Below are 22908 nucleotides of genomic sequence, written 5' to 3' on the forward strand. Positions count from 1 at the left end.
CGCCGCCGCCGGAAGTGCCTGGCGCGGGGGCCGCCGGGACGGCTCCGCCCCTCCCCGGGTGGCCAGCCGTCGTCCCGTCGGGCGCCACGCGGGGTCAGCGCGGGGTCAGCGTGGGGTCGGAGGGCCAGGTGCGCTGCGGTTCCGACGGCTCCCCGGCTCCCCGGCTCCCCGGCCCGGCCGGGCGGGCGCAGGTAAGTCGAGGCGGGCGAGCGGAGCTGGGCCCGGGCCCGGCGGCCGGTCCGCAGTCTGTCCGCGCCGCCCTCCACCCGCACACACGCGCCCCGCCTCTGAGAGGCGCCCGCGGCGAGCCGGGTGCGAGGCGGGCGGCGCGCGGGGAGACCCGAGCGGAGCGAAGCCCGAGGGAAGCCCGGGCTGGGGAGCGGGGGCCGCGCTCGGGGTGAAGCGGGGCGGGACGGGCCGCCCTCTGCCTGCGAGCGGAGCGCCCTGGCCGGGCCGGGAGTGGGAGCGAGGGCGCCGGGAGCTCCGGGCCGATGCGGGAGCAGTTGCGGAGGCGAAGGCGGCGGCGGCAGTGCCGGGCTGAGGGGAGGCGGGTCAGGAGGAGCCCCGCTCAGGGCTCCAGCTCTGAGCGGTCAAGCGGGCAGACAGACCCTCTGCCCGTTGGGGGGTGCTGGCGGGGGGTGCTGGGGAGGCGCGGTGCGGGCCGGTTCGCCCGTGACCGATCTCGGGTTCCCAGGGCAGGATGTACACGCTGCTGTCAGGTCTGTACAAGTACATGTTCCAGAAGGACGAGTACTGCATCCTGATCCTGGGTCTGGACAACGCCGGGAAGACGGTACGTGCGGTTCCGTGTCAACACCCTTACTCCCCCGCTGCCCTATGGTCTTGTTGGTTTTATGCTTTTAGCTGCATGTTCTGTACCCAGATAGGATCTGAACTTCGCTTAAGGCCATGGGACAGTTATCGCTAGCTACCTTGAAAGCAAAACTTTGTTTTGTTTTGCTTCGATTTAAAGGAATAGGCCCAAGTAGGAGTATTTGTGAAGCAGCCATGAGAACTCTCCCAGCTCTCATCTCACGCCTCTCTCTCTGTCTTTAGACCTTCTTGGAGCAGTCAAAGACGCGGTTCAACAAGAACTACAAGGGGATGACTCTGTCCAAAATCACTACCACTGTGGGCCTAAACAGTAAGGGCGTCCTTTAGGGCTGTGGGTTTGGGGGCAGAGCCCTGAGGATGCTGCGGTGTACGAAGGCCGAGGGTGAGGCCGCTGCTCCGGCTCCCATTGGCCCCAGCATCACGGAGCGCCGGCACCGCCTGCTCCTCCCGGGAGAGCTGGGAGCCCGTGTGTCAGGGACCAAGGCCACAGCCTCATCTGTCTCCTTTTCTCCCCAGTCGGCACTGTGGACTTTGGAAAGGCCCGCCTCATGTTCTGGGACTTAGGGGGGCAGGAGGAGCTGCAGTCTTTGTGGGACAAGGTAAGATGGGCGGATGCCACATAGACTCCCTGGCCTGCCTGTCGTGCCATCTCTCTAGCTGGCACCGTGGTCTCTTCCTCCCTTTCCTCAGAAGGCCTGGCACTCCCCTTCTCTCCTTCCTGTTGCTGTTTTCCGTCACCCACCTGGTTCCTGAGGCTCGCCTCCATCCCAGTTCCCAAGTCACTCTCCCCAGGAGCAGGGACAAACTTGGTTCCTTTTGGCTTAGAGATTTTGTTGCTAATCAGAACAGGACGAGACGAAGAATGGTCGAGGAGCAGACGTGGGGGAGACGCAACGCCTATTTGGTGCTCAGCTGCAGCACCGGGGCCTGAGTCTCACCTACTGCGTCCTCCCTCAGTCCTAGCTTAGGACCTGTCCTCCGTGGTGGCCCCTTCCCCATCAGGGGAGGGTGTCCTCCACGGTCCACAGCAAGTGTCTCCTCTTTCGAGGTAGGTTTGAAGCGTTTCTGAGACCTCAAGACTGGAGTCGGTCTTCAGCTCAGCCTGTGCCAGGCACTGGGGTCCAGTAGAGAACAGGGCAGGACAAGCCTCTTCCCTCAGCCCCCTCCCAATGGATTGGCGTGACGGGTTTGGTACAGCCTAGTGCTGGGGGCACAGACAGGCTCACCCTGATTCTGGGGGCAGATGTGCCCATCCCAGCACTTGCTGGTGGGTCAGTGCCCTGGTCTTGATTTCTGGTTTGACCCCAGCAGCAGGTACCTGGTCACTTTTTCCTTTTTCCTCCCAAAGTGTCCCCCCCATCCTGACCTCCAGCCAAGAGGACAGGTTCCATCCTGCAGCCAGAAGGTCACTGACAGACCCCCTGTGGCCATTTAAGTCGGACCAAGGCAGAGCCAAGCTAGGGGCTGTCTGTGCAAACTCTAGACTCACACAGGGAGTGTGAAACGGGTCCTGACATTCTGTCATAGGCCAGGGTTTCGGGGGCAGATGCTGCGGCAGAGGTTGGGGTGCAAGTGTATGGGGGGGGACGTGGGCCTGGGCAGGGGCAGGGTCATCTCAGATGCTGCCCCACGTCGCGTGAAGCTGGCTGGGACTCCATCCCTGTGGCAGGTCACCCCGGTGGGCTGCCCTGGGCGGCTGTGACGTGGTCAGGTGGCTCTTCATGGGTCAGAGTGGGTCTTGCAGGAGCCAGCAAGGGGATCTGCACCGGGTGCACTGCTTGTCACGGCAGCCAGGCCACGGCCGGTGACAGGTGCACCTGCACACACACGCCTCTGGTTGGGGACCGGCCCCTCCTGAGGGAAAGCCGGGTTGGTCGTGCCCCCCCATCCCCCCACCAGCTTCCACGTCTGTTGGTGGCGTGGTCTTGTTGCCGCATCACGAGGGGCTGAGCCCCGATCGCTGAGCCTGCCGTCTCGGAGGGACCCCGGGCTGCTCGCGTGCTCCGCGAGTCGGGTGGAGTGGGTGCCCTGCCGCCTGCCTGTGGCGTCAGGTGCCCCTGCCAAGGTGGGCGCCCTGCTGGCCCCTGTGAGCAGGTAGCATGGAGGTGACCACACCCCTAACCCCAACTCTGAGTCACCAGGAGGGGTGGAAAGTGGGGCTCCTGCTCCCCCTCTGGTTCTGAGACGCTATGTCGTGGCAGGCCCCCCACCCCCATGCCATCCGGCACGGTCTGGCGGATCTTCACTCGCGTGTCCACTGCTCTCCGTCTACCCCACACCTCCGCTCGTGCCGCACACTGCTGCTCACGGGTCTGTGCGCGTGCCAGCCTCAGGCCAGGTCTGCGGGCCAAGCAGACCACCTGGCGCCCTGCCACAGGGGTGACCTCTGGCCTCTGTCCCTCCAGGCCACAGCCGAGAGCCCTCCAGTGCGAGGCCACAGGTGACACTACCATCAGGGCCTGGGCACGGCGGGTGCCGCGGGCTCAGGGCAGCCCCTTGCGCTCCGGGTTTGGCTCACGCTCAGCCCCAGGGGTGCCGCTCCTATCCCTGCCGTTGCTGCCTGGCCGTCACCCGATGCCCGAGGGCGTGGCGGTGGACCTGGCCCCGTCTGCCGGCGCCCCGTCTGCCGGTGCCCGGTTGCACATGGATTGAAGTCCCCTGCCACCACAGGGGCCCCAGGGGCAGAGCGGTGATTCCCTCACTGGCTCGCTGCAATCCCCACGCTGTCCCCTCCTGCCTCGGAGGCCTCCACGGTCGGGCCGCAGCTCCTGGCCCTGCGTCACCCAGCAGGCTGGCCAGAGAGGCCCCGGGTGTGGGACACACGGTCTGCAGACCCGGAGGCCACCCATGTCGGGCTTCCTTTTCTGTAGCGAGTGTAGGTACAAAGGCTTGACTTGTACTGGGAGGGGGGGGTGGTGGCGGGGACAAGTTGGCGTCATGCCCTGTGGGACATGTGGGTGTTCCGGATTCCTGGGCTCACGCTGGGCAGGAGCTGGAGTGGGCGTGGGGGGGGGTCACCCGCTCTGCCAACGTGGGCATTTCCGTGCTCTTTTCTGATCGGGACAGGAGGCTGACTTGCCAGGCCCGTTTCGTGTGTCTGTCCTTTCCCAGGGGTGCTGCCGTTCACCCCCCATAGCTCTCCCCGTACCCTGGGCTCTGGTGGTTTTAAGTGTCGGGGTGGCTCCTGTGTGGCCGCTGCTGGCAGGGAACCCAGGGCCGGCCGCCCTCCCGGCCCCGGTCCAGCCTGCAGAGCTCCGAGCTCGCTGGCGCTGGCTCAGTTGTTGGTTCTGTCCCGCGCAGGGGACAGAGCTGCTTTGAATGTTCTGGACTCGCCCCTCGGTGGACTTTCCGTAGCTCCCCGATGGCAAGCCGCCGCTGCCCCCACCCCCAGGTCTGCTGAGACCCCGAGCCCCATCCCTTTCCCTCTGGCCGCCGTCAGGCCAGCAGGTGTGGTTGGGTCCTAGGAGCGGAGGCTGAAGTGGTGTTCGGAGCACAGCACCCGGCAAGTGGGCGAGGGAGGTGGCAACCCCAGCCCAGGGGGTCTGGGGCGCCTCTCCACTCTGCCCTACCTCCCCGCCCCCAGGAAGCACCCCAGAAGGGTCTTCCAGCTGGGGGCTGCCTCGAGGTGGCCGGGTGCCCGCAGCTCAGCACCCCGTTCTGCTCCCGCCCAGTACTACGCGGAGTGCCACGGCGTCATCTATGTCATCGACTCCACGGACGAGGAGCGGCTGTCCGAGTCCAAGCGAGCATTCGGTGTGTGCGGCTGGCCAGGCCCGGGAGGCGGGGAGCGGGTGGTCCCGTCTGCACAGCCCGCTCCCAGAGCTGGGCTTGTGGGGGAGGGCGGCACCATGTCAGGAGGGCCCCGGCCGAGTGCGTCCACACTTGTAGGGGGTCCGCGAGGGCTTGGGGACCTCTGGGCAGAGGCGGACAAAGGGCGCTCACTGCCGCCTCTCCGCTCGCCCCAGAGAAGATGGTCACAAGCGAGGCGCTGGACGGTGTCCCCATCCTGGTGCTGGCCAACAAGCAGGACATTGAGGTGAGCCCCTGGGCCCGGCGGGCCCCACTCCCAGGGGACAGGGTGCCTCTCCCAGGGGAGGGCCGCTGCCTTCCTCAGACACCAGAGCACGGCTGCCCCGGGGGCAGAGCCCCTCCCCCACCCCAGGCCTCTGGCTGCCCTGCTGCCAGGGACCGGGAGCCTCCTGCTGGGCAGACCCAGGTGAAAGCTCTGGAAAGAAAATGCAGAGGGACCAGGGTGGGAGTCAGCCCTGACCCCGATCTGTCTGCTGCCCTTGAGCACGGCAGCTGTGCCGGCCTCACCCCCTGGGACCACTGGCCAGTGGAGGTGCAGCGGCCGTCCGCGTGGAGGGGGCCCTGAGCAGGCCGGTGGCGCGATCCTGGAGCATCTCGGTCGTGGCTGCCAGGGTGCGTCTCGGACCACCGCCTGCTTCCCTGTAGACCTTCCCTGACACCTGCTCCTCTGAGGCTGCTCGCCAGGCAGGACCCCTCCTGGACAGAGTAGCCCCAGGGTGCCCCCCGCAGCTCTAGGAACTGCCCTGGGGTGGGGCCGGGCCTTGAGACTGATCCTCACGGCCTCGCCTCCCCCAGACTTGCCTCTCCATCCCGGACATCAAGACTGTGTTCAGCGACTGCGCCTCCAAGATCGGCAGGCGTGACTGCCTGACCCAGGCCTGCTCGGCCCTCACGGGGTGAGTGGGGCTCGCCCTGGGCGCCGGGGGCCACGGCTGGCCCCGCCTCACACCCGCTGTCTCCACAGCAAGGGGGTGCGCGAGGGCATCGAGTGGATGGTGAAATGCGTCGTGCGGAATGTGCACCGGCCGCCGCGGCAGCGGGACATCACGTAGGCACAGCTGGCCCAGGGCGCCCACCGCTCGTCCCGGAGAGCTCCTGCTGGCTCCGCGCCGCTGATCCCCCTGGGGGCTGGGTTGGCTTTGCCTTGTGGTGGTTCTACTTGCTTTGTTTTTCTTCTAAGACAAACTTTTTTCTGTATCCAGAAAAGCGTAGGCATCCGGAGGCTTCTTCTGCCGAGGGGAGCTGGGGCGGCAGGGACCCCACCAGACCCCCACATCGGGCCTGGACCCCGACCTCGAGGCCCAGTTTGGGGGCCCCGGGGTGAGGCCTTGGCAGGCCACCACTCGCTTTGGAGCTGCTGTCCAGCAGGCCTGCTGGCCTGGACCTTCGTGGGGCCTTGTGTGGCAGCTGCTTGGAACTGGGTTTTTCCAGAGGTGTGGGGCCCTTCACAGTGCCCAGGGTTGCTCCATGCATCGTGCCCACGGAGGGGGCTGGGGGGCCATGGCTGTCCTCAGCCTCTGTCCTCCCTGATCCTGGAGGCGGGCTGGGGGGCTGGTGTCACCTCGAGGGAGACCTGGGTTCGCCTCCGTCCTTGTCCCGATGCAGCCTCGGGACGGGGCAGGGGAGACCTGCCTGGGAGGCTGTGTGCCCCCGCCACTGGCTCAGCCACCTTGTTTTGATCCCCAGCAAGGACGGTGAAGCTAGGCGGTTGTGCTGGGGGTGGGCAGCCCCCCCCTGCCCCCCGCAAGCCTGCCTGCCACCCACCTAGGATGACCGCAGTTACCACCTCGGGGGTTGGGCTGGTGGTGTGCTGGGCCTGCGCTTCCAGCTGGCGGTCAAGGGCGGGGTCCCCCTTAGGGCTGGGGCGAGCCATCTAGAAATCCCTTTCCAGGCCTGTGTCCAGGAGCAGAGGCCCTCCAGGCAAGGCTGGTCCTCAGGACCCTCCCACACGGCCCCTGCAGGAGCTGCCAACCCCCCACGAGCCTAGCCGTGGGTGAAAGAAATAAAGACAATTGGAGTGGCTCCTGTCCACCGTTCCTCCAGAGGCCTGGTGGCTTCGTGTCTGAGGGTCACAACCCCAGCTGCTCTCCCTGATGGGGCCCAGGAGGAGATGCTGGGAAAGGGATGAGTCAGGGCTGGGGATGGGGACCAGCTGCAGCTGATGTGAGTCATGGGGGAGTGGGGGGCTGTGACCCTGCCTCCCCTGGGGCCCTCCCTGGGGGTCAGGCAGGGGGCTGCCAAGCCAGGGCTGGGAGTCGCCCTGGATTGATGAGTCAAGCCCTCATCCAAGCCTGCCCCAGAAGGGAAAAGCGACGTTTCCCAGAAAGCGAGTGAGACACGCTGTCCTACCGGGAGGTCTTGGCTGGTCCCTTGCTGGGAAATCCCCTGCTGCTTTGAGGGTGGAGCCCAAAGAAGGGGTAACTTGAGGGGGACGCTTCTGGTGCCCCAGGGCGCATGGGCTGGCGGGTTGACCACTCCGGGCTGGCTTCTGTTCCACAGTGAGAGCCCGGGGAGTGGGCGACCCTCCCTCCACACCGTCCTAACCACTGAGAGCACAACTGGGGCGGGGAGGATCACGCAGTGAGGCCTGGGGACGGCTGCCACCTGCTGTCCCCGTCTCCCACAACCCTCCCCCCATCGAGGGTCTGTTCCAGTGGTGGTGGTGGGGGGAGGCAGCAGGCCGCGCCCGGGCAGCCCGCCCAGGTGTCCCCTGCCAGGTGTGCCCACCGCGCGCCGGCCAGACACCACACTCGTTTGCCAATCGGCTTTATGAAAAATAAATTTAACGCCACAGGGGCCGGATCCAAAGCCTCTTTAGGTGCGACTTGGAGGCCGCCCACGCGGGGGGCTCGGGCCGGGAGCGAATAAATAACGGGGAGGGTGCTCAGCGCCTGCGGAGGAAGCGCTCGCGGACGCTGCGCTCCAGCCCGGACAGCCTGGCCGCGCGCAGCGCCCGCAGCAGCCGCGCCCCCAGCGTCCCGGGCCGCGCCTCGCGGAGCTCCGTGAGCTGCCGCCACAGCCTCCGCCGCAGCGCCGCGCGGTCCTCCCTTTGCGGCGGCGGCGGACTCCGCGTCCCGGGGCCCGCGAGCGCCTGCTGCAGCCGCTGGAGCCTCCTGGGAAAGATGTCCTGGAAAGCCACGAAGTCGACCACGGCGCGCTGGCACTCCTCGGTCCCTGCGGGAGGGAGGGGCGAGGGGGTACTCGGTTAACTGCCAGCGCGCCGTGCGCGTCCCTCCGCGCCTCGCGGAGACAGGACCGAGGGATCCCCGCGCGCTAACGGCGGGAGCCGTGCTGGAGGGTCCGGGGCGACCGCGGGAAACTCGGCCGGCAAGGAGGCGGGTCTCGTGGGCCGATGCCGGGGGTGGGATGCGACGTGAAGGGGACCCGCCACGTTCGCTGCCGTGCCCTCCCGCAAGCTGTTTAAACCCTCGGAGCCTGTTTCCCAACGTCGGCGGGAAACGGCATCATCCGTCAGCGCTGACGCCTTCAGCCAAGTGCATCCCCTAGGCTGCCCCCACCACGCTTCCGGAAGCCCTTCCCAGGAGCCCACCTAGGCCTCCGCGCCCCCCGCCCCGCTCACCCAGTGCCCCCGGCTCCAGCGAGCCGAGCGGGAAGCCCGTGCGTTGGTGCACAGGGCATCGTGGGACGGGGATCCCGGCACGTTAACGGCTAGGCCCAGGGCCGTGCAGTTGCGGTGGGGTTGGCACCGCTCCGAGCTCGAGCTGCTGGCGGAGAAGGTGCCCGGGGAGCACGGTTGGCACTGCGTGTTCTGGCTGTGGGTGCCTGAGGACGAACGGGGAGGCCGGTGTCAGGAGAGCCGGGTTGGCTCCGTTCGGCGGAGGGCCCGGCGCCGCGGCCCAGCCCTGCACCCACCGGGGGCAACCACGCCTGCGCCGGGCGGGCAGAGCGCGTGTTCCAGGCAGAAGCCCGCGTGCGCGAAGAAGCCGGGGAGACAGCGGCAGGCGCGGTTGTGGGTGGCCCCACACGGCCGCGCCTCCTCCTCGCGCTCCCCGCAGATAACGTTGCAGTAGCGGCAGCGCTCCAGGTAGTGCCAGAACTGCGTGTAGTGGCGCGGCGGGCACGCGCCGCACGTCGTGGGGCTGTCCCGGCCGCAAGGTCGCTGCACGAAGGTGCCCGGGGGGCACTTGTCGCACGCCAGCCACTCCCCCGTCTCCGCGTCCCGCCACGGGTAGGTGGGCGCGCCCGCCGCCGTCCCCCGCGCTGCGAGCGCCAGCAGCAGTGCCAGCAGCGGCCACAGCGGGGGCCTCATGGTCTCGCTGGAGTGGCAGCGGCCTCCCGGGCCGCGTCCTATAAGGGCTGGCTTGGCCACGCCCCCGCGGAGCCCCGCCCCGCCTGAGGGGAGCGGTCGGCCACCTGGGGGCCCAGGCTTTGACCCCTCCCTCCGCAGAGTCCAGTGCCAGGACGGTCCCGTGCGGGCCCCCAGCACCACGGGCAGCTCCTGACCCCGTTACCAGGCCCGGCAACCAGCGGGTGGAGGGGGCAGCGGCTCCCCCTCTGAACAAACCAGGTGCGAGGGCGGCTGCCCAGGCGCCTCCTTCCTTCCAGGCTCCCCCACCCCACCACCAAGGCCGGGCCACACAGGCTGCTTCCCAGCAGTGCCAGCAGCTTTATTAGAACCCTGGCCCTTGAGCAACAAGCAGGTCCCTGGAAGGTCCCCGGGACAGAAGGTGCAGGGCTCCCCTCCTTCCTGCTGGGGCTCCACCCACAAGCTGGCAGCCAGGGAAGTTCTGGGGAAGCACCTTCCAGTGGACCCACCCCAGACCCCAAGGTGGCCTCGGGGCCTCTCACAGGGGGCCGAGATCCTGCTGCCGTCTCAGAGGTTCCCCGCGGACACTGGACTGGCCTCCCCGTCAGGTGCGCTCTTGGCCAAGGGGTTTCTGGTTATCAGGCCTGGCCCACCCCCAGCCGACAGGCAAGTGTCCAGGCTGCGCCCCAGGCAGGAGCAGCCTCAGCCTCCGCAGACCCTGCAGCGCCCAGAGGGTCTCAACGTTCACTGGGGCTCCGGCCAGAAGACCTGCGTGAGGCTCTGCTTTCTGGTGGCAGCATGGCAGGCTGGGCACGTCCTAGAGACCTGTGGAGAGAGGGCGCTGGACACACCTGCCAGACCCCACTGCTCACCCCAGCCCCTCAGCCCACCATGTGGGGCAACGCCCAGCAGGCCACGTCCATAGGGGACACGGCCGGGTCCACAGGGTCTGGCTGCCGACCTGGAGGTGCTGTCGCCAACAGGCCCGGCAGCAGTGGAAGTCGCAGGAGGGGCACTGGAAGGGGACCACGTCCTCCGCCCTGCAGCCAGGACACACCAAGCCCACTGCAAGGGGGCTGACGTGAGCGCCACGGGCCTGCTCAGGCCGGGCCCCCACTCCCAATGGTCCCTGCAGCCCCTCCCACGAGACCTACCCCACTCAGACTGTGCCTGCCCGCAGGGGGCAGGGGGGGGGCCGGCCGGGAGCCCCCGCCCCCCGAGCCGGCCTCTGCGTAAGGAAGGAGGAGATCTTGCTCTGGGTCTTCCCGGGGGGTTTCTCTGGCTGCGAAGGGCCTGGAGACAGGAGGGAGTGAGTACGAGGGGTGCCTGGCACTTCCCTGCTGCCCACCTGCCCACCCTGCCAGGGCTGAGGGGGGCTGGGGCGACAGGGCGGCAGGAGCACTAGGCAGGCGGCCCTACCTGGCCCGCGAGCCCCGCAGACGAGGTCGGAAGGCGCAGCAGGGCTCCCCTCCCAGGGTCCTGGAGCCTGGGTGCCCAGGCCCGCGCACGTCTGCCGGAAGCGCTGCTTGTGGTGCGGGCGCACGAACATGCCGAACCCTGCTGGGAGCGCGGAGCATGGCTCAGGCGTGGCATCGCTCAGGCGTGGCCCTGCCGCCCACCCACTGCCCGCCGCCCACCGCACTGCCCGCCCCCCACGCGGGCCACTTGCTCTGCAGCAGGGACAAGTCCTCAGGCTTTGCGGTGGTGAGTGAGGCCACCACGGCCACCACCTTCTCGAAGTCGTCGTCCTGCTTGTAAGTGGTCAGCGCCGCCAGGAGCTGGCTGTAGCCTGTGGCCCCCAGGGCCCTGTGGGCATCGGCCAAGTAGGCACTCACAGCGGGCGGGTGCTTCTTTGCTCCAGGGGCTCCAGACCCCTCAGGAGGCCGGCGGCTGGGGTCTCCTGGTGGGAAGGTAACACACCTCAGTCCACCAGCTTCCCAGGAAACCACGCTGGCCTCCCCTGCTCTGGGGGCGCAGAACCACAGCGGCCCCCAGGAGGCTCCTCCCCGCCAGGCTCTTCCCTCTGCTCCTGGCTCTGGTCCAAAGCCTCTTCCGGGACCAGGCACCTGCAGGGAGCAGCCCGGAGGCCAGGTGGGGCCGGCCCTGGTTCAGGTGCTCGCGGGGGTCCAGCTGCCTGGCTGCACCCTGGGACACAGTCAGCTTGCGGTCAGGCTCCCTCCTTCCTGAAGAAACACGGAGACAAGGAGGCACCCAGCTGGTCCCTGAGGGTCCAGAGCATGACCAGGGAGGGGACGGGTCTGTCCAAGGGGAGACCGGGCCTCAAACCCTCATCGGCCAACCGCAGGAGGCCCCCGACAGCTGGGAGCGGGCAGGCCTCCTCCCTTGCCTTAGATGGGGGCCAGGCACAAGGACACCCCAGTCCAGGAGGGAGCAGAAGCGTGACTCAGGCTGGACTCGCCAACCCCAGGGGCCCCCTGTGATTCCCGTCCTTGGGGAAGGCTCGTCCAGAGATGGGCTCTTCCGTAACCAATGGGAACAGCGCCTCCCAGGCCCTGGACATGCAGGGCCCACTCCAGGTGGAGACAGGGGTGGACGGGGCTCCAGGACCCCTGTGCGTACACGACTCCCCAGGCACAGGTCCTCCTGGGAGGCCCGGGCCATGTGTGCTCTGGGGGCCCACACCTCCCCGAAGTGGGGCCCCCCGCATGGATCTGTCAGCCTCAGGAACAGGGAGGCTGGGCCACATGAGGACCCACTCCAAGGGTCAGGTGCCACCCCACACTCAGGGTCTGAGTTTGAGGGTCCCACCCAGGCAGGGCCGGGCTCACCGCTGGGGTCCAGGGCCGGCTGTGCTCCCTCCCTCCGGGGGCCATGCTCAGGCCGGGAGCTGCAGCCTCGGCCGGTCAGTTGGCGGCAGACCTCCTCAAACTGCTGCTTGTGGTGGGGCCGCACGAACTGATAGAAGCCTGTGGGGAGGGGCGGGGTCTGGGCCTGCAGGTCCCCGGGGCTGCGGCCACTGCACGGGGTCCCCACCCACACCTCTGCAGGTCAACCAGGGACCCTGGTGGCCCCCCAGCCCACGGCCGCAGCACGGCCCCCAGGGTGGGACCCTCAAGTGGGCAGCCTCTACCAGCCAAGGCACCTTGGAGCAGGCTGTGCTTCTTGGGGTCCTCGGCAAAGAGGGGGCCAAGGTGAGCGGCCAGGGCAGCGAGGTCATCGGAGCTCTTGTAATCCCGCAGGGCCTGGGTAAAGGTGTCGAAGCTGGCCTGGCTCAGCGCCTGCTTCACGGCCGCCATGAACAGCTTGGCCCCGCCCGTGTCCGCGCCGGCCTCTGGCCCCTCCTGCCAACACACAGCCGGTGCCCCTGTCAGGAGGCACCAACCCTCCCCGCCTGCAGGGGCAGCGAGCTGCTGTCGGGGGCTGCTGGGAGGACGCTTCGCTGGCCTGGCCCAGCTGGGGTCACCAAGGGCAGCCAGGAGGAGCTGGCAGGGAACCCCCAGCTTAGCTTCAGCTTAGATGGCCAGGCCCGCTGAGCACAGCAGAGGGACAGAGTGTAGGCTGGCCCTCCCCAGGCTGGCGGCTCCTGCTCCTCTGCTGAGGTCCCGGTGCCCACGGCAGGGGCCGCTGCAGCAGGTGCTCCGGGCTCGGAGGACCGTCTGCTCACAGCAGGGGATGCTTCTCAACATGCCAGGGCTTCCAACACCCCCGTGCCCTACTTCTGCTGCACACCCTAGCCCTGATCCCAGACCCTCGAAAAGGATCCTCCAGGCTCCCAGGCTGCCCCCCAGCTTGGCCCTCAGAGGCCCAAGCCCCTGGCACCTAGGCCACTTCCTCAGTGTCAGCCCCCTGGGCACCGCCTGGTTCTTCCCAGAAGCCAAGGGAGGCAGACAGAGGCACTGGCATTTGGGGCTTCCCGGAGCGTCTAGGATGTAACTCAGCTGCTCTTAACTGCTTTCATCCAAGGCTGGGAACACCACGTGCCTCACACGCAGGCACCTCACCATCCACGTTCGTGCCAACAGCCCAGCCTGGCCTGGGCCAGGGGAGCCAGCCTGGCTGCAGGCCCCACACCAGACCTGCCAGAGGGCCAGGCCTGGCTCCTGCCCAGCTGGGAAGACAACACCTTCTGTGGATGGAGCCCACGGGCCTGCGTGGACCCGATCCCCCCACCAAAAAGCAACACAAAATGAAAGGCCCACATCTGCCAAGTGTGCAGGACTCCAAAGTGTGGAGGGTCTGCCCTGAGGGGGGGCACTGCCCAGGGACCCCAGTAAGGGGGAGGAGGCGCGAGGCAGGCGGTGGCACTGCAGCAAAGGGCACACGGGAACCCTGTGCTGGTTCTGAGAGCTGAGTGGAGGTGAGATGTTCTCACGGTAAAATATCAAAGGAGAAGAGGGACGGGATCAGAGCAGGCCAGGCCCCAGCACAGCACGAGCCTGGCGGGTGGAGGGCGACAGTGGGATCCGCAGAACAAGCAGCTCGTCTGTGAGGAAGTGGATCCAGCCGAACACCGGTGGTGGGGTTGGTGCGGGCCCTGGGTCTGCTGCCCTCCCTCCACCGCTGCACCCGCCCGCAGGCCCGGCTGCTCCCTCCCCTGGGCCCCGGCTCCAGCAGGCGCCCTGCAGAGCCTGTCCCCCAGCGGGGACAGCTGCGTCAGGCCAGTGGGCAGGTTTGGCCCGCTCACACCTCACCCCACCCCGAGCCACACCGGCCGAGGCACCCACCAAACTTCCGCCGTCTGCGGGCCGCTCACATACCGGGCCGCCGACCAGCCTGACCTTCCTCCGCCTGCCACGCTGCTCCTCCGCTGGCCTCTTCTCACGAGGGCCCCACGGGGCGGAGTGGCGGGGGGCCTGAGGGCGACACAGGCGTGTCCGACTCAGGCCCTCAGGGCCCCAAAGCCCTGACACTGCCCTGGGCGGCAGGGCGGGAGAAGTACCCTCAGCCCCTTGCAAGGAACCAAGTGTGAGAGCAGGTCCCGGGCAGCAGCGTGGCAGTAACTGAAGGGCACCGGCGGGAAGGGAACGAGAAACGCGAGTGGGGCAGCTGCGCCCTGGGCCTAGAGGGCGGGACAGCGGGGAGCGGGCACTGACGCCCGGCGGGAAGTGGGGAGCTTCAGGTCAGCTGGGGAATTATGGGCTTCTGGACAAAGGCCCCAGGGCAGAAGGTCCTGCCCGCAGCTCAGGCTCCCAGAAAGGGCCAGGCTCCGGCACAGCAGGAGCGGGAAGTGAGCGGACCGTGTCCAGCACGGGGGCGTGTTGGGGGCCCAGCTGAGGGCTGGGGGCTGTGCCGGGGCGGGGCAGGCCCACAGCACCACCAGGCATCTGCTGAAACCCCCCCGTCCTCCCGACCAGCGGGGGTGCAGCGGTGAGCATGGTGGCGCCCGAGCCCAGGTGGGCCGAGCCATCCGTGTCCCTCCCCCGGGAGCCCGGGCCCCGCACCTCCTCCTCCGCGGGGAGGGCCTCCTCCCCAGGCCCCTCGGCCCGCAGCTCGCTGTGTTCCAGGGCGGCCAGCAGCCCCACGGGCCTCCGCTGGGCCCGGACGGGCTCCTGCTCGTACTCCACACAAAGGCTGCCCTCGGCATCCCCGGCGACCGGCGAGCCTGCGGGAGCACGCGAGGGCGACGGAGTCCACCACTGCCCGCTGGGGACTCTGGTCGTCGGCCCCAGCGTGCCACCAGCCTGCTGGAGGCGCCCCACCCTCCACCCTGTGGGGCCCCACCCGGCCATGTCGCCCAGCCACACGCACCTGTGCCTCTGCGCCTCAGGCTAGGGACGTGCACGTCCAGACTCATGGCCTTCCTGGTGCGGAGGGGGCCGGGTGACACGGCCACCGAGGCAGCGCCTTCTCCTTCGCCCAGACTCGGAGCAGCAGCTCGGGGGGCCAGCACGGGCATCTAGACGTTCACAGGAGATTGTGGAGGTCCCACCCTGCTCCTTCCCCTGGGTGGGACACGAGGGCACAGCCAGCTAGCGCTCAGACTCACGGTTCTCTGAGCGACGCGGAAGAACTGGGCCACATCTCTGATGACGTGGCCGAAGCTGTCATACACCTTGACGTGGGGACGCACCCAGGAGGGCAGCTGGGCTCTGGCGTCCGCGGAGCTGAACCTGCAGGGCGGTGGGGCCGTTATCCCGGGAGCCCCGCCTGCCCCGGAGCCCAGCTCCCTGGCAGAGTCACCAGAGGGAAGAGCCGGTGTCCGGGGCAAGGGCTCTGGCCCGAGAGTGCAGCGGTGGCGGGGGTGGGGGGGCCTGCACCTGTGGTCGCAGAGGAAGACAGCCCCGTAGTCATGGCGATGACGGATCACCCGCCCGATGGCCTGGTTCACAGCCCTGGACGCCTGCTGCCGGTACCAGTCGTGCCCGGAGAGGAACTGCGGGGCCGGGGTTGGGGGCTGGCTCAGCCACGGGGGCTTGAGCACCACCTGCCCACCCTCAGCCCCACAGCCTCTCACCTGGTCCCGGGCCCCATTCTGGCCCTTCATCTCATCCAGGAACTGCATCTTGAGGACAACTCGGGGGTCCATGCGGGGCGGGTATGGGAGGCCCGTGACGATCACTCCACGGCCATTCGCGTCTGCGAAGTCCAGCCCCTCGCTGGCCTGGGGGGCAGTGGGCACTCTTTTCCCCCATCTGCCTCCACTCAAGCCCAGGACCTTCCCTAAGGGCCCACCCGTGCCTGGACCCTCCCTGCCCCACGCCCCCCGGGATGCGCAGGGTGGGACAGACCTCCAACTTTGAACCAGGCTGTACCTGGGGTCCACTGCTCCCAGGACCCCATGACCAGCTTCTCATTCTCAGAAGCTCCTCTGGCCCACCTGCCCACGGCCCACACGTGGGCCCCAATGCCCACCCTAGGACCCCAGGGCCGGTCCCTACAGGACCAGGAGGGCCACACCCTCCTGTATCTGCTGGACGTGGGGCCTGAGGGAGGTGACCGGCCTCTCCGGCCCACGGTGCAGCCCCCGGGCCACGAGCCCTGAGCCCCCGCAGGCACAGGCTCCAGGCGGGGATGCGGAGCCAGGTGTGTGGGACCCGGACCTCGGAGGCCTCACCTTCCCCCGGCACACAGCCAGGAAGGCGGCCCCACTGGACCCGGGGGCGGCGACTCTCGTGTAGAAAGCCTCCATCACCTGGAAGGGGAGGCTGGTCAGCCCGGCCTGGCCCCTCGCCTTCTTGAGCAGGACCCCAGAAACCACCCTGCGAGATGAAGCGCCGTCCGGGCCAGGAGGCAGGCCAGCAGAACTGCAGCAGCATCTTCGTGGCACGGGCTCCCAGGCTGACCCAGAGCCAGCACCCAGTGCCTGCTTGCCGTGCCCAGAAAACCCAGGGGCCCCGGGGCTGGGGGGTGGGGGCAGACTTGCTGCCATCGTCCCCAAGCCCAAACTTCCTAAAGGGCCAGCAGGACCTTGGCCACACACACCCCAGGGCTGGCCTGAGCCCAGGGCAGCCTGCAGGGCAGGGGGAGGGAGCCCCGGTGACCCAGACCTCCGAGAAGCCTCCTTTGGTCCTCGGCTCCACGAACAGGGGCTTCAGGACCTCCAGCTTCCTGGCAAAGTCACGGGCCTATGGGAGCAGGCAGAGAGGGGACGCCCGTCACGCCTTCTCAAAGGCACGCGGCCGGCCCTGCCAGACCCTTGGCTGTTTGGGGCTCCCTCCCGCCCCCAGAGAACACTGGAAGGAGGGACTCACCCGCCAGAACGCCAGGCTTTTCTCCATGACGGGGTAGGAAGGGAAGAAGACCAGGAGCCCGTGCGGGACCACACGAGCGATGTTGCCTGCAAGCACCGTGGCCTGCGTCAGCAGGAGAGGATGTCCGCAGAGGGCCCCTCCAGCCCCTCAGGAAGACCAGGCAGGACGGGGAGCGGAGCGGGGGCGGGCGACCTCGGAACGGGGCAGGGGCCCAGGAACGGACAGCACGGGCACTCACCCAGCGCCTTCCCCAGGGACGACAAGCACTCGTCAGAGAACCTGCAGGGAACCAGGGGGCTGTTGCCGTGAGGGGCCTGGCACTCGGCCACCCACCTCGCCCACCAGGCCCCCTACCGTTTGTCAAAGGCGGAGCTCAGCTGGGCTCCGTCGGGGCCTTTGGGGACAATCCCCACCCAGATCTGGTGCTTGTCGATGACGTGTGGGTTCTCCAGGCAGACTGGGAAAGGGCTGGAGGGAGGCAGGGGGTGGCCCCTGTGAGATCCTGAACCCCCAGCATCCCGGCAGCCCAGGGCGGGGGGGCTGGCTTCGGGACCCCCGCGGTGGGGCCAAGGGGCAGCCCTTACATCTGCATCTCCAGGGTGAAGGAGGACACGGGGGCCAGCGTGCCGCTGGTGAGGATGAGGGTACGGACGCCCTGGCGGACCAGCTCACGCATGCTGTGGCCAGGGCTGAAGCACCAGTAGCTCAGCACCTTCCCTGCGGGGGGCAGGGGCACGTGTGTGAGGCCCAAGCCGCCGGCCCAGCAGCCATCGTGTGTCCCCCCAGGCGGTGCTGGGCCCTGAGGCCCAGGTGCACAAGTCTAGCCTGGGGGGCCTGCCCGCCCTCCCTTGGGGTCCCAGGAGCAGGAAGCAGACCAGAGAAGCCCGCCAGCATCCTGCGGCTGAGGGAGGGGGATGCTGAAGTCACTTCCAGAGAGGCCAGCCTACCCCAGCCCCAGACGTCCTTGTGGCTCAGTGAAGAGCCAGCCCCCCTCCCTACACTCCGGGTGGGACTGCCGAAGAGGGAGGGGCGCAGGCCCACAGCCCCTGGAGGCAGGAAGCCAGGGGCAACGTCCTACACACGTCCAGCCCAGCCAGGGAGGATGCCAGAGCACGGCCTGCGGGCAGACACGCCGGCCCTCCCATGCGCTCCCAGCGGCTCCGGAAACCGGAGATGGAAGAGCACAGCGGATGCTGGAAACGTGACTCTCGGATCCGACCGCGTCACAGGGCAGCAGGAACGCTCCCCAGAAAAGAGCAAACCACGTTCTGGGACCAGAGAAGCCTTTTCCAACTTCCGGGACGGGACCTGCCCCTCGGTGGGGAGGATGGAGGCGCGGCTCCGAGCCCACGCTGTCCTGGGCCAGCCCTGCACCAGCAAGGACAGGAGTGACCACAGAGCACGCTGGGGAGCCACGAGCCCGGTCTCGGGGCGCTCTGGCTTCTCTGTCCAGCAGGGGTCTGAGGGCCGACCCCTGTGGAAACTCCAGGCAGGCCCCGGGCCAGCGGGCCCTCGGAGGTCTTTCACTTTGACAGCTCTGACTCTTAGAGGGCAGGTGGGGCGTCACCTGGAGAAGGCTGGAGCGACAGGCGGCCGGGAGCCCGCAGCTGGACGGGGCCCCGCCCCAGGGGGAGCATGTCCCAGCCACCCGAGGTGCCGCACCTTGCTTTCTGGCCGCCGTGGCGTTCCAGGCATCTGACCGCTGAGCTGTCCTCCGGTGACCAGCATCAGGGTGGATGTGCACCTGGACAGGTGGAATGGAGAGGTGTCCTGGGCCCCACTCGGGAGCCCCCATCCTGGAGGCAGCCCCACCTTGTGGGACTGAGACCCCGGCCCAGGAGCCCCCATCCAGGAAGCAGACCCACCTTGTAGGACTGACACCCCGGCCCCACCATGGAACCGGGGCCTCCTTCAGCAGGGTCCACGCTAAACACGATCTGAACGGCAGAGATGAGGGACAAAGTCAGCAGGACACGCCAGAGGCTGCCACCCCTGCCGAGTCGCTCCCACGCAGGACAGATGGACACTCAGGACACAGCCACCACCTGCCCCTGCTTCCAAGCCAACAGCGTCCCTGGGGCAGGACCCCAGGCTGAGGAGCCGGAGCTGCCTGTCCCCTCCCCTCAGGGACCCCGCTGCACTGGAGACACAGCCGCCCTGCAGGCCCCTCCTCGGCAGCCAGTCGAAGCCTCTCACGGGGACCAGGCCCAGGTCAGCCGCCCGCCCTCTCCGCTCTCCCCCAGGGCTGGGTCAGGGGCTAGGGGAAAGGAACCCCGTTCACATCGAGAAGTAATAGGATGAAATTAATCCCTAAATAAAATAAGCGGAATTGTATTCTTAGCCAACGCAACAAGCCAAGAAAAAAACCACAAGAGGGATAAATATGGGGGCAGAAAATACAACACACTAGACGTTACAAACAACAGGACCATCTACTTAGAAAATCCAGAAAACCAAACAACAAACTTTTAGAACTGAAAACTTAGTAAGATAGCTTCACACAAGACCAACAAATAAGTCAATGCTTTTCTCACACACAAGCACCAGTGAGTTAAAAAGACCCCTTTCACAACAGCAACAAAAAGTATGTAACGCTATAGATAAAGCAAGAGACAGACGTCACTTCCTCCGGAACAGTCTGTGAGGTCGCCCTGGAGGAGAGCCGGACCTCTGGACATCACAGAGCCCCGGCTCTCCCCACAATAACCCGAACGTCCAAGGCATCCCGGCCAAAGCCCAAGAAGCTCCTCACAGAAAGGGAACAATCTGACTCTGACACTCGGCTGGTGGAAACAAGGCCAAGACACGTTCAAAAGGGACGGCGTGTTCCACAGCCCCGCGTCGTCACGCCACTCCCAGGCGCCTTCTGCTGGGTTAGAGGCTGAAGATGAGGCCACGACTTCCACCCAGCGTCCATGAAAACAGAGAAGACCGGCACCACCGGCGCGCAAGGGCAGAAGCCTCACCCACCAAGTCTTCCTACGAACAGGAAAGGCCTCGGGAGCCCAGATCAGCAGCCTGTTCTCAGCAAACTCCTGCCAGGCCCAGGGGGTGTGGGCGCATGGCCAGGAGGAGCTGTGGGCACCCCATGGCCCTGCACGTGAGGGCCCAGAAGCACGGCCTGGGGGTGCAGTGCAGCCTGTGAGGAGTAAGTTCCAAGGCGAGAGGAGCTTCGAGAAGCACTTTCATTGTCCAGACGGCAAAACACCTGGCCTCGCGATTCACCAAAGTGTCCGCCTGCAAGGGCGGAACCACACACACTGGACCTGATCCCGGAGCGGAGGCCACACCGCCTGGTGAGGCCCCTCTGGGGCCATGGCTTCCTCTGCAAAGCCCTGCGTTGTGGCCCCAGAGCGGCCCTCACACCTCAAGGGATGGGCAGGAGTGTCAGACAGCGGTGTGGCTGCCCTGTGTCCGAGTGCCAGGCACGGGCGGGCGGCGGGGGAGGAGGTGGCAGGCACGGGTGCAGCCGTAGCCCTGGGGGAGCCCGCTGCAGCCTCCCTCCCCGGCCGGGGCTCTGCTGCCTGCCCACGGCCAGCTCTGCACTCCACCCTGGGGGCTCCGTCCCATCTGTGAGGCGGGGATGGGGCTGGAAGGGCAGCCGGGGTCACGGAGAAGAAGAAACATTCTAGCGTGGCATCCTGCAGGCCCGGGCTCTGTCCCCCTCCTCCCATCACTTCCTGCCGGGGCAGCGAGCATCCCAGGCCTCTGCCCCCCGGGGCGGTGACCCACCGTTACTGCTGGGTCTCCAGGGAGTCCCGAGCCCCAGCTGCGGCCCCCCGGCCCTGCCCTGGAGGCCCTGCCCCTGCCAGGCGGGCCCTCCTCCGTGGCGCCCTCTGCCGTCCCTCCCCGCCGCCCCTCTCCCGCCCTCCACCGCCCTAGCCGGCTCCCCTGCCGCTGAACAGCCAGCAGGCCGGGGCGCCCTCGCTTCCAGGCCTGCACGGCCCCCTCCCCTCCCCCGACCCGTTTATGGAGCGGGTTCCTCCCTGCTCCATACTCTCTGGAACCCAAGCACCACTAACCCCATTGGTTTGGAATTTCCCTTGGCAGCTGCTCTAAGTAGCCCCTGGCGGGTGACTCAGCTTCCCCTGCTGCCCAAGCCGCCTACGGGCCACGCTCACTCACCAGCCTGTCACATCCCCTCCAGCTGGAGGAGTGTGGGCCGGCAGGTGCTCATCCCACACCCCCGTGATGAGCACCTGTGGGTGTGGCCAGGGGCCCCGCAGACGGCGCCCTGCACAGGCCGACCGCAGGCCCAGCGGGCAGCGTGGAAGGGGTCGTGCAGCCATGGAAGCACCGCGAGGGGTGGGGAGAGACAAGGAGGGGGCGACAGAGTGACGCGCTGCCGGGCAGGTCACCCAGGGCCTCGAGCCCACTGAGCCCTGCCTGCAGCCAGGCGCGCCCCACCGTGACGCCGCGCAGCGCGGGCAGCCATGCCCACGCCACACGGGGCCTCAGGTGCCCCGGTTTCCCCAAGGACCAGCGGCCGCGGAGTGGCCTCTGAAGAAAGGCCCAGTGAGGCGCAGGAGGGCTGGACCGCCTGGAACCATCACACCGGCCCTCAGCGGCCAGCTGGGCAGCACACAGCGAAAGGAAGGCGGGCCCTGGCCTGTCCACTTGAGCTGAGGAAGCGGCTCAGCTGGGCCCGAGGAGGACAGCTGGACGCACGGGACGGCACGTTAGGGGCAGGAAGTCGTCACGTCCAGAGGCCCTGAGGCGTGTGACAGCCCCCCTGGTCGCCTGGCCTGGGGAAGGTGGGCTCTGTGTGTGGCAGAGGAGGGGCTCGGTGAGCCCTGGAGGCTGCCCCTCCCCCCAAGCGGATCCCAAAGCCCAGACTGAGGCCGGCCTGGCCCAGAGGACGTGCAGACCACCCAGTGACTCCAGACAGCAGCCCCAGGCCCCACCTAATGGGTGTGGACGGGACACACTCACCCCTCGTCTCAACGCCCTCTGGGCGAGGCTGGCCCGGCAACGCAACAGGGGCTGGGGGACAGAGTCCATGCCCCCCACGCCGGCACGGGCTTCTGCATTAACTTTCCCCTGCAAAGCTGTGTCAGCAAGAAACTGGAGAAAAGGCGGCAGCTGGCTGGGCAGGAGCCGCTGGGCCTGTCTGAAAACTGGAGGGACCTACCAGACTCTCACCCTAAGCGGCCCCACTCCCCGCCTGGCCCCACCCTCAAGGCCTGCGGCGGGTGCTCAGGGCGAGAGGAAACCAGCCCTGCGGTGCTGACTTGAAGCGTGTGCTGGGGGCGCCTTGTCCTTCCCCAAGTCTAGAATCCACAGCAGCTCTGCAGAGCGAGGCCCCGCCAACTTCCATCAGGAAAGGAGAGGAGACACCCCGTCCACGCGGCAGCGGTCCCTACCTGGATGACGTCTGCCAGCTTCTGCAGCCCCGCCGTGCTGGTGAACAGCCCCGCACCTGTGGGGGCAGCGGGTGCTGACCGTCCACTGGGCTCTCCAGCCCCCGTGTCGGCTGAGGGGCGTGCCCTCAGAGGGCAGCTCACCCTGTCTTCCCAGTGGGTCTCCCGTGGGTCAGTGGGACAAGAAGAGAGGCTCTGCAGCCAGGTAAGGCTGGGGCTGCCCAGAGCCCAGGAGCATGGCAAGGCTGGGCGCCCCCGGTGAGACCAGAGGGCTCCGTGGCACAGCCTCTGGGAAGCAGTCCCATGGAAACCCTCTGGGCAGAAACAGAGCGCAGGAGATTTGGGGGAGAGGATGGTGGGGCCCACAGCTCACTGACCCACCCAGGCCCCTCACTGCTCTTTCTTAAAAGGGGCTAAGCAGGGAAGACCGCTCTTCATAGGACACATGCCACCAAAAATGCTAAGATCTCAACATCCGAATCAGAAAGGCAGCTCCATGGGCCAAGTTCCCGTCAGGCTGCGCCCTTGAGTAAGGCGTCAGCCACAGGGTGCAAGGCGGCGGGGGACTCACGTCCTGCCAGGTGTTGGATGATCTGGTCCAGGGAGTCAAGGATGCAGCCCTTGGTGTGAAACGTTATCTGGGCTTCGGCAAACAGCTCAAAGATGTAGCTACGAGGAAAGAGGCAGCTCAGGCCTGGCAGGAGATTAGGCTGCACTTTGGGAACCTAACAGCCAAAAGCATTTTAAGTTTCCTTCACCCAAGAGCAAGCTCTGAGCCTCCGGGGAGGCCCAAACCTGGAGGTGAAAGGCCTCTCCCTCAGGAGCCCCGTGGGGAGGACAGTGGCCTGCATGAGACCGGCATACCCAGAAACAGGCCTGGGCTCGGGGCTCGGGCCCCGCAGGGAGGCTGGGAGGTAGTCATCAGGGCCCCCCTGAAGTGGTGGCTCTGGGCAGGGCACCGAAAGGGCAGTTCTGGAGAGTCGGG

At 67.6% G+C, this 22908-nt stretch overlaps 3 protein-coding genes across 6 annotated transcripts in view; 1 reads left to right on the forward strand and 2 right to left on the reverse strand.

The window, feature by feature from the left end:
• The first annotated feature begins 61 nt into the window (after positions 1 to 61).
• Positions 62 to 5841, forward strand: ARFRP1 (ADP ribosylation factor related protein 1). 4 transcript variants are annotated; one of them, XR_005016339.1, is made up of 8 exons: positions 62 to 191; positions 695 to 793; positions 1057 to 1144; positions 1351 to 1433; positions 4418 to 4587; positions 4800 to 4870; positions 5440 to 5540; positions 5609 to 5645. XR_005016339.1 is itself a non-coding variant. In XM_036824243.1 (8 exons), the coding sequence occupies exons 2-8, from the start codon at positions 701 to 703 to the stop codon at positions 5694 to 5696; spliced, it is 606 nt and encodes a 201-aa protein (XP_036680138.1). In that variant the 5' UTR covers positions 62 to 191; positions 695 to 700; the 3' UTR covers positions 5697 to 5841. The 4 variants fall into 4 exon arrangements, 2 of the variants coding, with proteins under 2 accessions (XP_036680138.1, XP_036680139.1); XR_005016340.1 differs by having other exon boundaries at positions 4506 to 4587; positions 4805 to 4870; XM_036824243.1 differs by having other exon boundaries at positions 4506 to 4587; positions 5609 to 5841.
• A 147-nt stretch (positions 5842 to 5988) lies between these two features.
• TNFRSF6B (TNF receptor superfamily member 6b) lies at positions 5989 to 8940 on the reverse strand. The gene is given in 4 exon segments (XM_036824242.1): positions 5989 to 7818; positions 8225 to 8266; positions 8269 to 8427; positions 8518 to 8940. Coding segments are annotated over 4 exon segments (888 nt in total). The 5' UTR covers positions 8915 to 8940; the 3' UTR covers positions 5989 to 7528.
• Positions 8941 to 9060: 120 nt separating this feature from the next.
• The window catches only part of RTEL1 (regulator of telomere elongation helicase 1), a 28505-nt gene continuing 14657 nt past the window's right edge, over positions 9061 to 22908 (reverse strand). The window contains 25 exon segments of the mRNA XM_036824239.1: positions 9061 to 9736; positions 9873 to 9976; positions 10066 to 10108; positions 10110 to 10204; positions 10331 to 10468; positions 10581 to 10811; positions 10978 to 11094; positions 11701 to 11838; positions 12015 to 12213; positions 13630 to 13725; positions 14314 to 14474; positions 14621 to 14768; positions 14859 to 14982; positions 15130 to 15245; positions 15327 to 15473; positions 15927 to 16004; positions 16360 to 16437; positions 16564 to 16649; positions 16802 to 16842; positions 16918 to 17031; positions 17148 to 17280; positions 18226 to 18307; positions 18429 to 18500; positions 21927 to 21982; positions 22495 to 22592. Of these exon segments, the coding sequence (XP_036680134.1) occupies positions 9656 to 9736; positions 9873 to 9976; positions 10066 to 10108; positions 10110 to 10204; positions 10331 to 10468; positions 10581 to 10811; positions 10978 to 11094; positions 11701 to 11838; positions 12015 to 12213; positions 13630 to 13725; positions 14314 to 14474; positions 14621 to 14768; positions 14859 to 14982; positions 15130 to 15245; positions 15327 to 15473; positions 15927 to 16004; positions 16360 to 16437; positions 16564 to 16649; positions 16802 to 16842; positions 16918 to 17031; positions 17148 to 17280; positions 18226 to 18307; positions 18429 to 18500; positions 21927 to 21982; positions 22495 to 22592 (2776 nt within the window). The 3' untranslated portion in view covers positions 9061 to 9655.

Source organism: Balaenoptera musculus, chromosome 15 (assembly GCF_009873245.2).
Source record: "Balaenoptera musculus isolate JJ_BM4_2016_0621 chromosome 15, mBalMus1.pri.v3, whole genome shotgun sequence".
In the NCBI taxonomy this organism is placed as follows: domain Eukaryota; kingdom Metazoa; phylum Chordata; class Mammalia; order Artiodactyla; family Balaenopteridae; genus Balaenoptera; species Balaenoptera musculus.

Bases quoted from the DNA above. Each gene is read 5' to 3' on its own strand.
- ARFRP1 (XM_036824243.1), top strand. From the start codon at position 701: ATGTACACGCTGCTGTCAGGTCTGTACAAGTACATGTTCCAGAAGGAC. The intron at 1,434-4,505 runs GTAAGATGGGCG...GCTCCCGCCCAG, and splicing joins TGCAGTCTTTGTGGGACAAG to TACTACGCGGAGTGCCACGG. The intron at 4,871-5,439 runs GTGAGCCCCTGG...CGCCTCCCCCAG, and splicing joins CCAACAAGCAGGACATTGAG to ACTTGCCTCTCCATCCCGGA.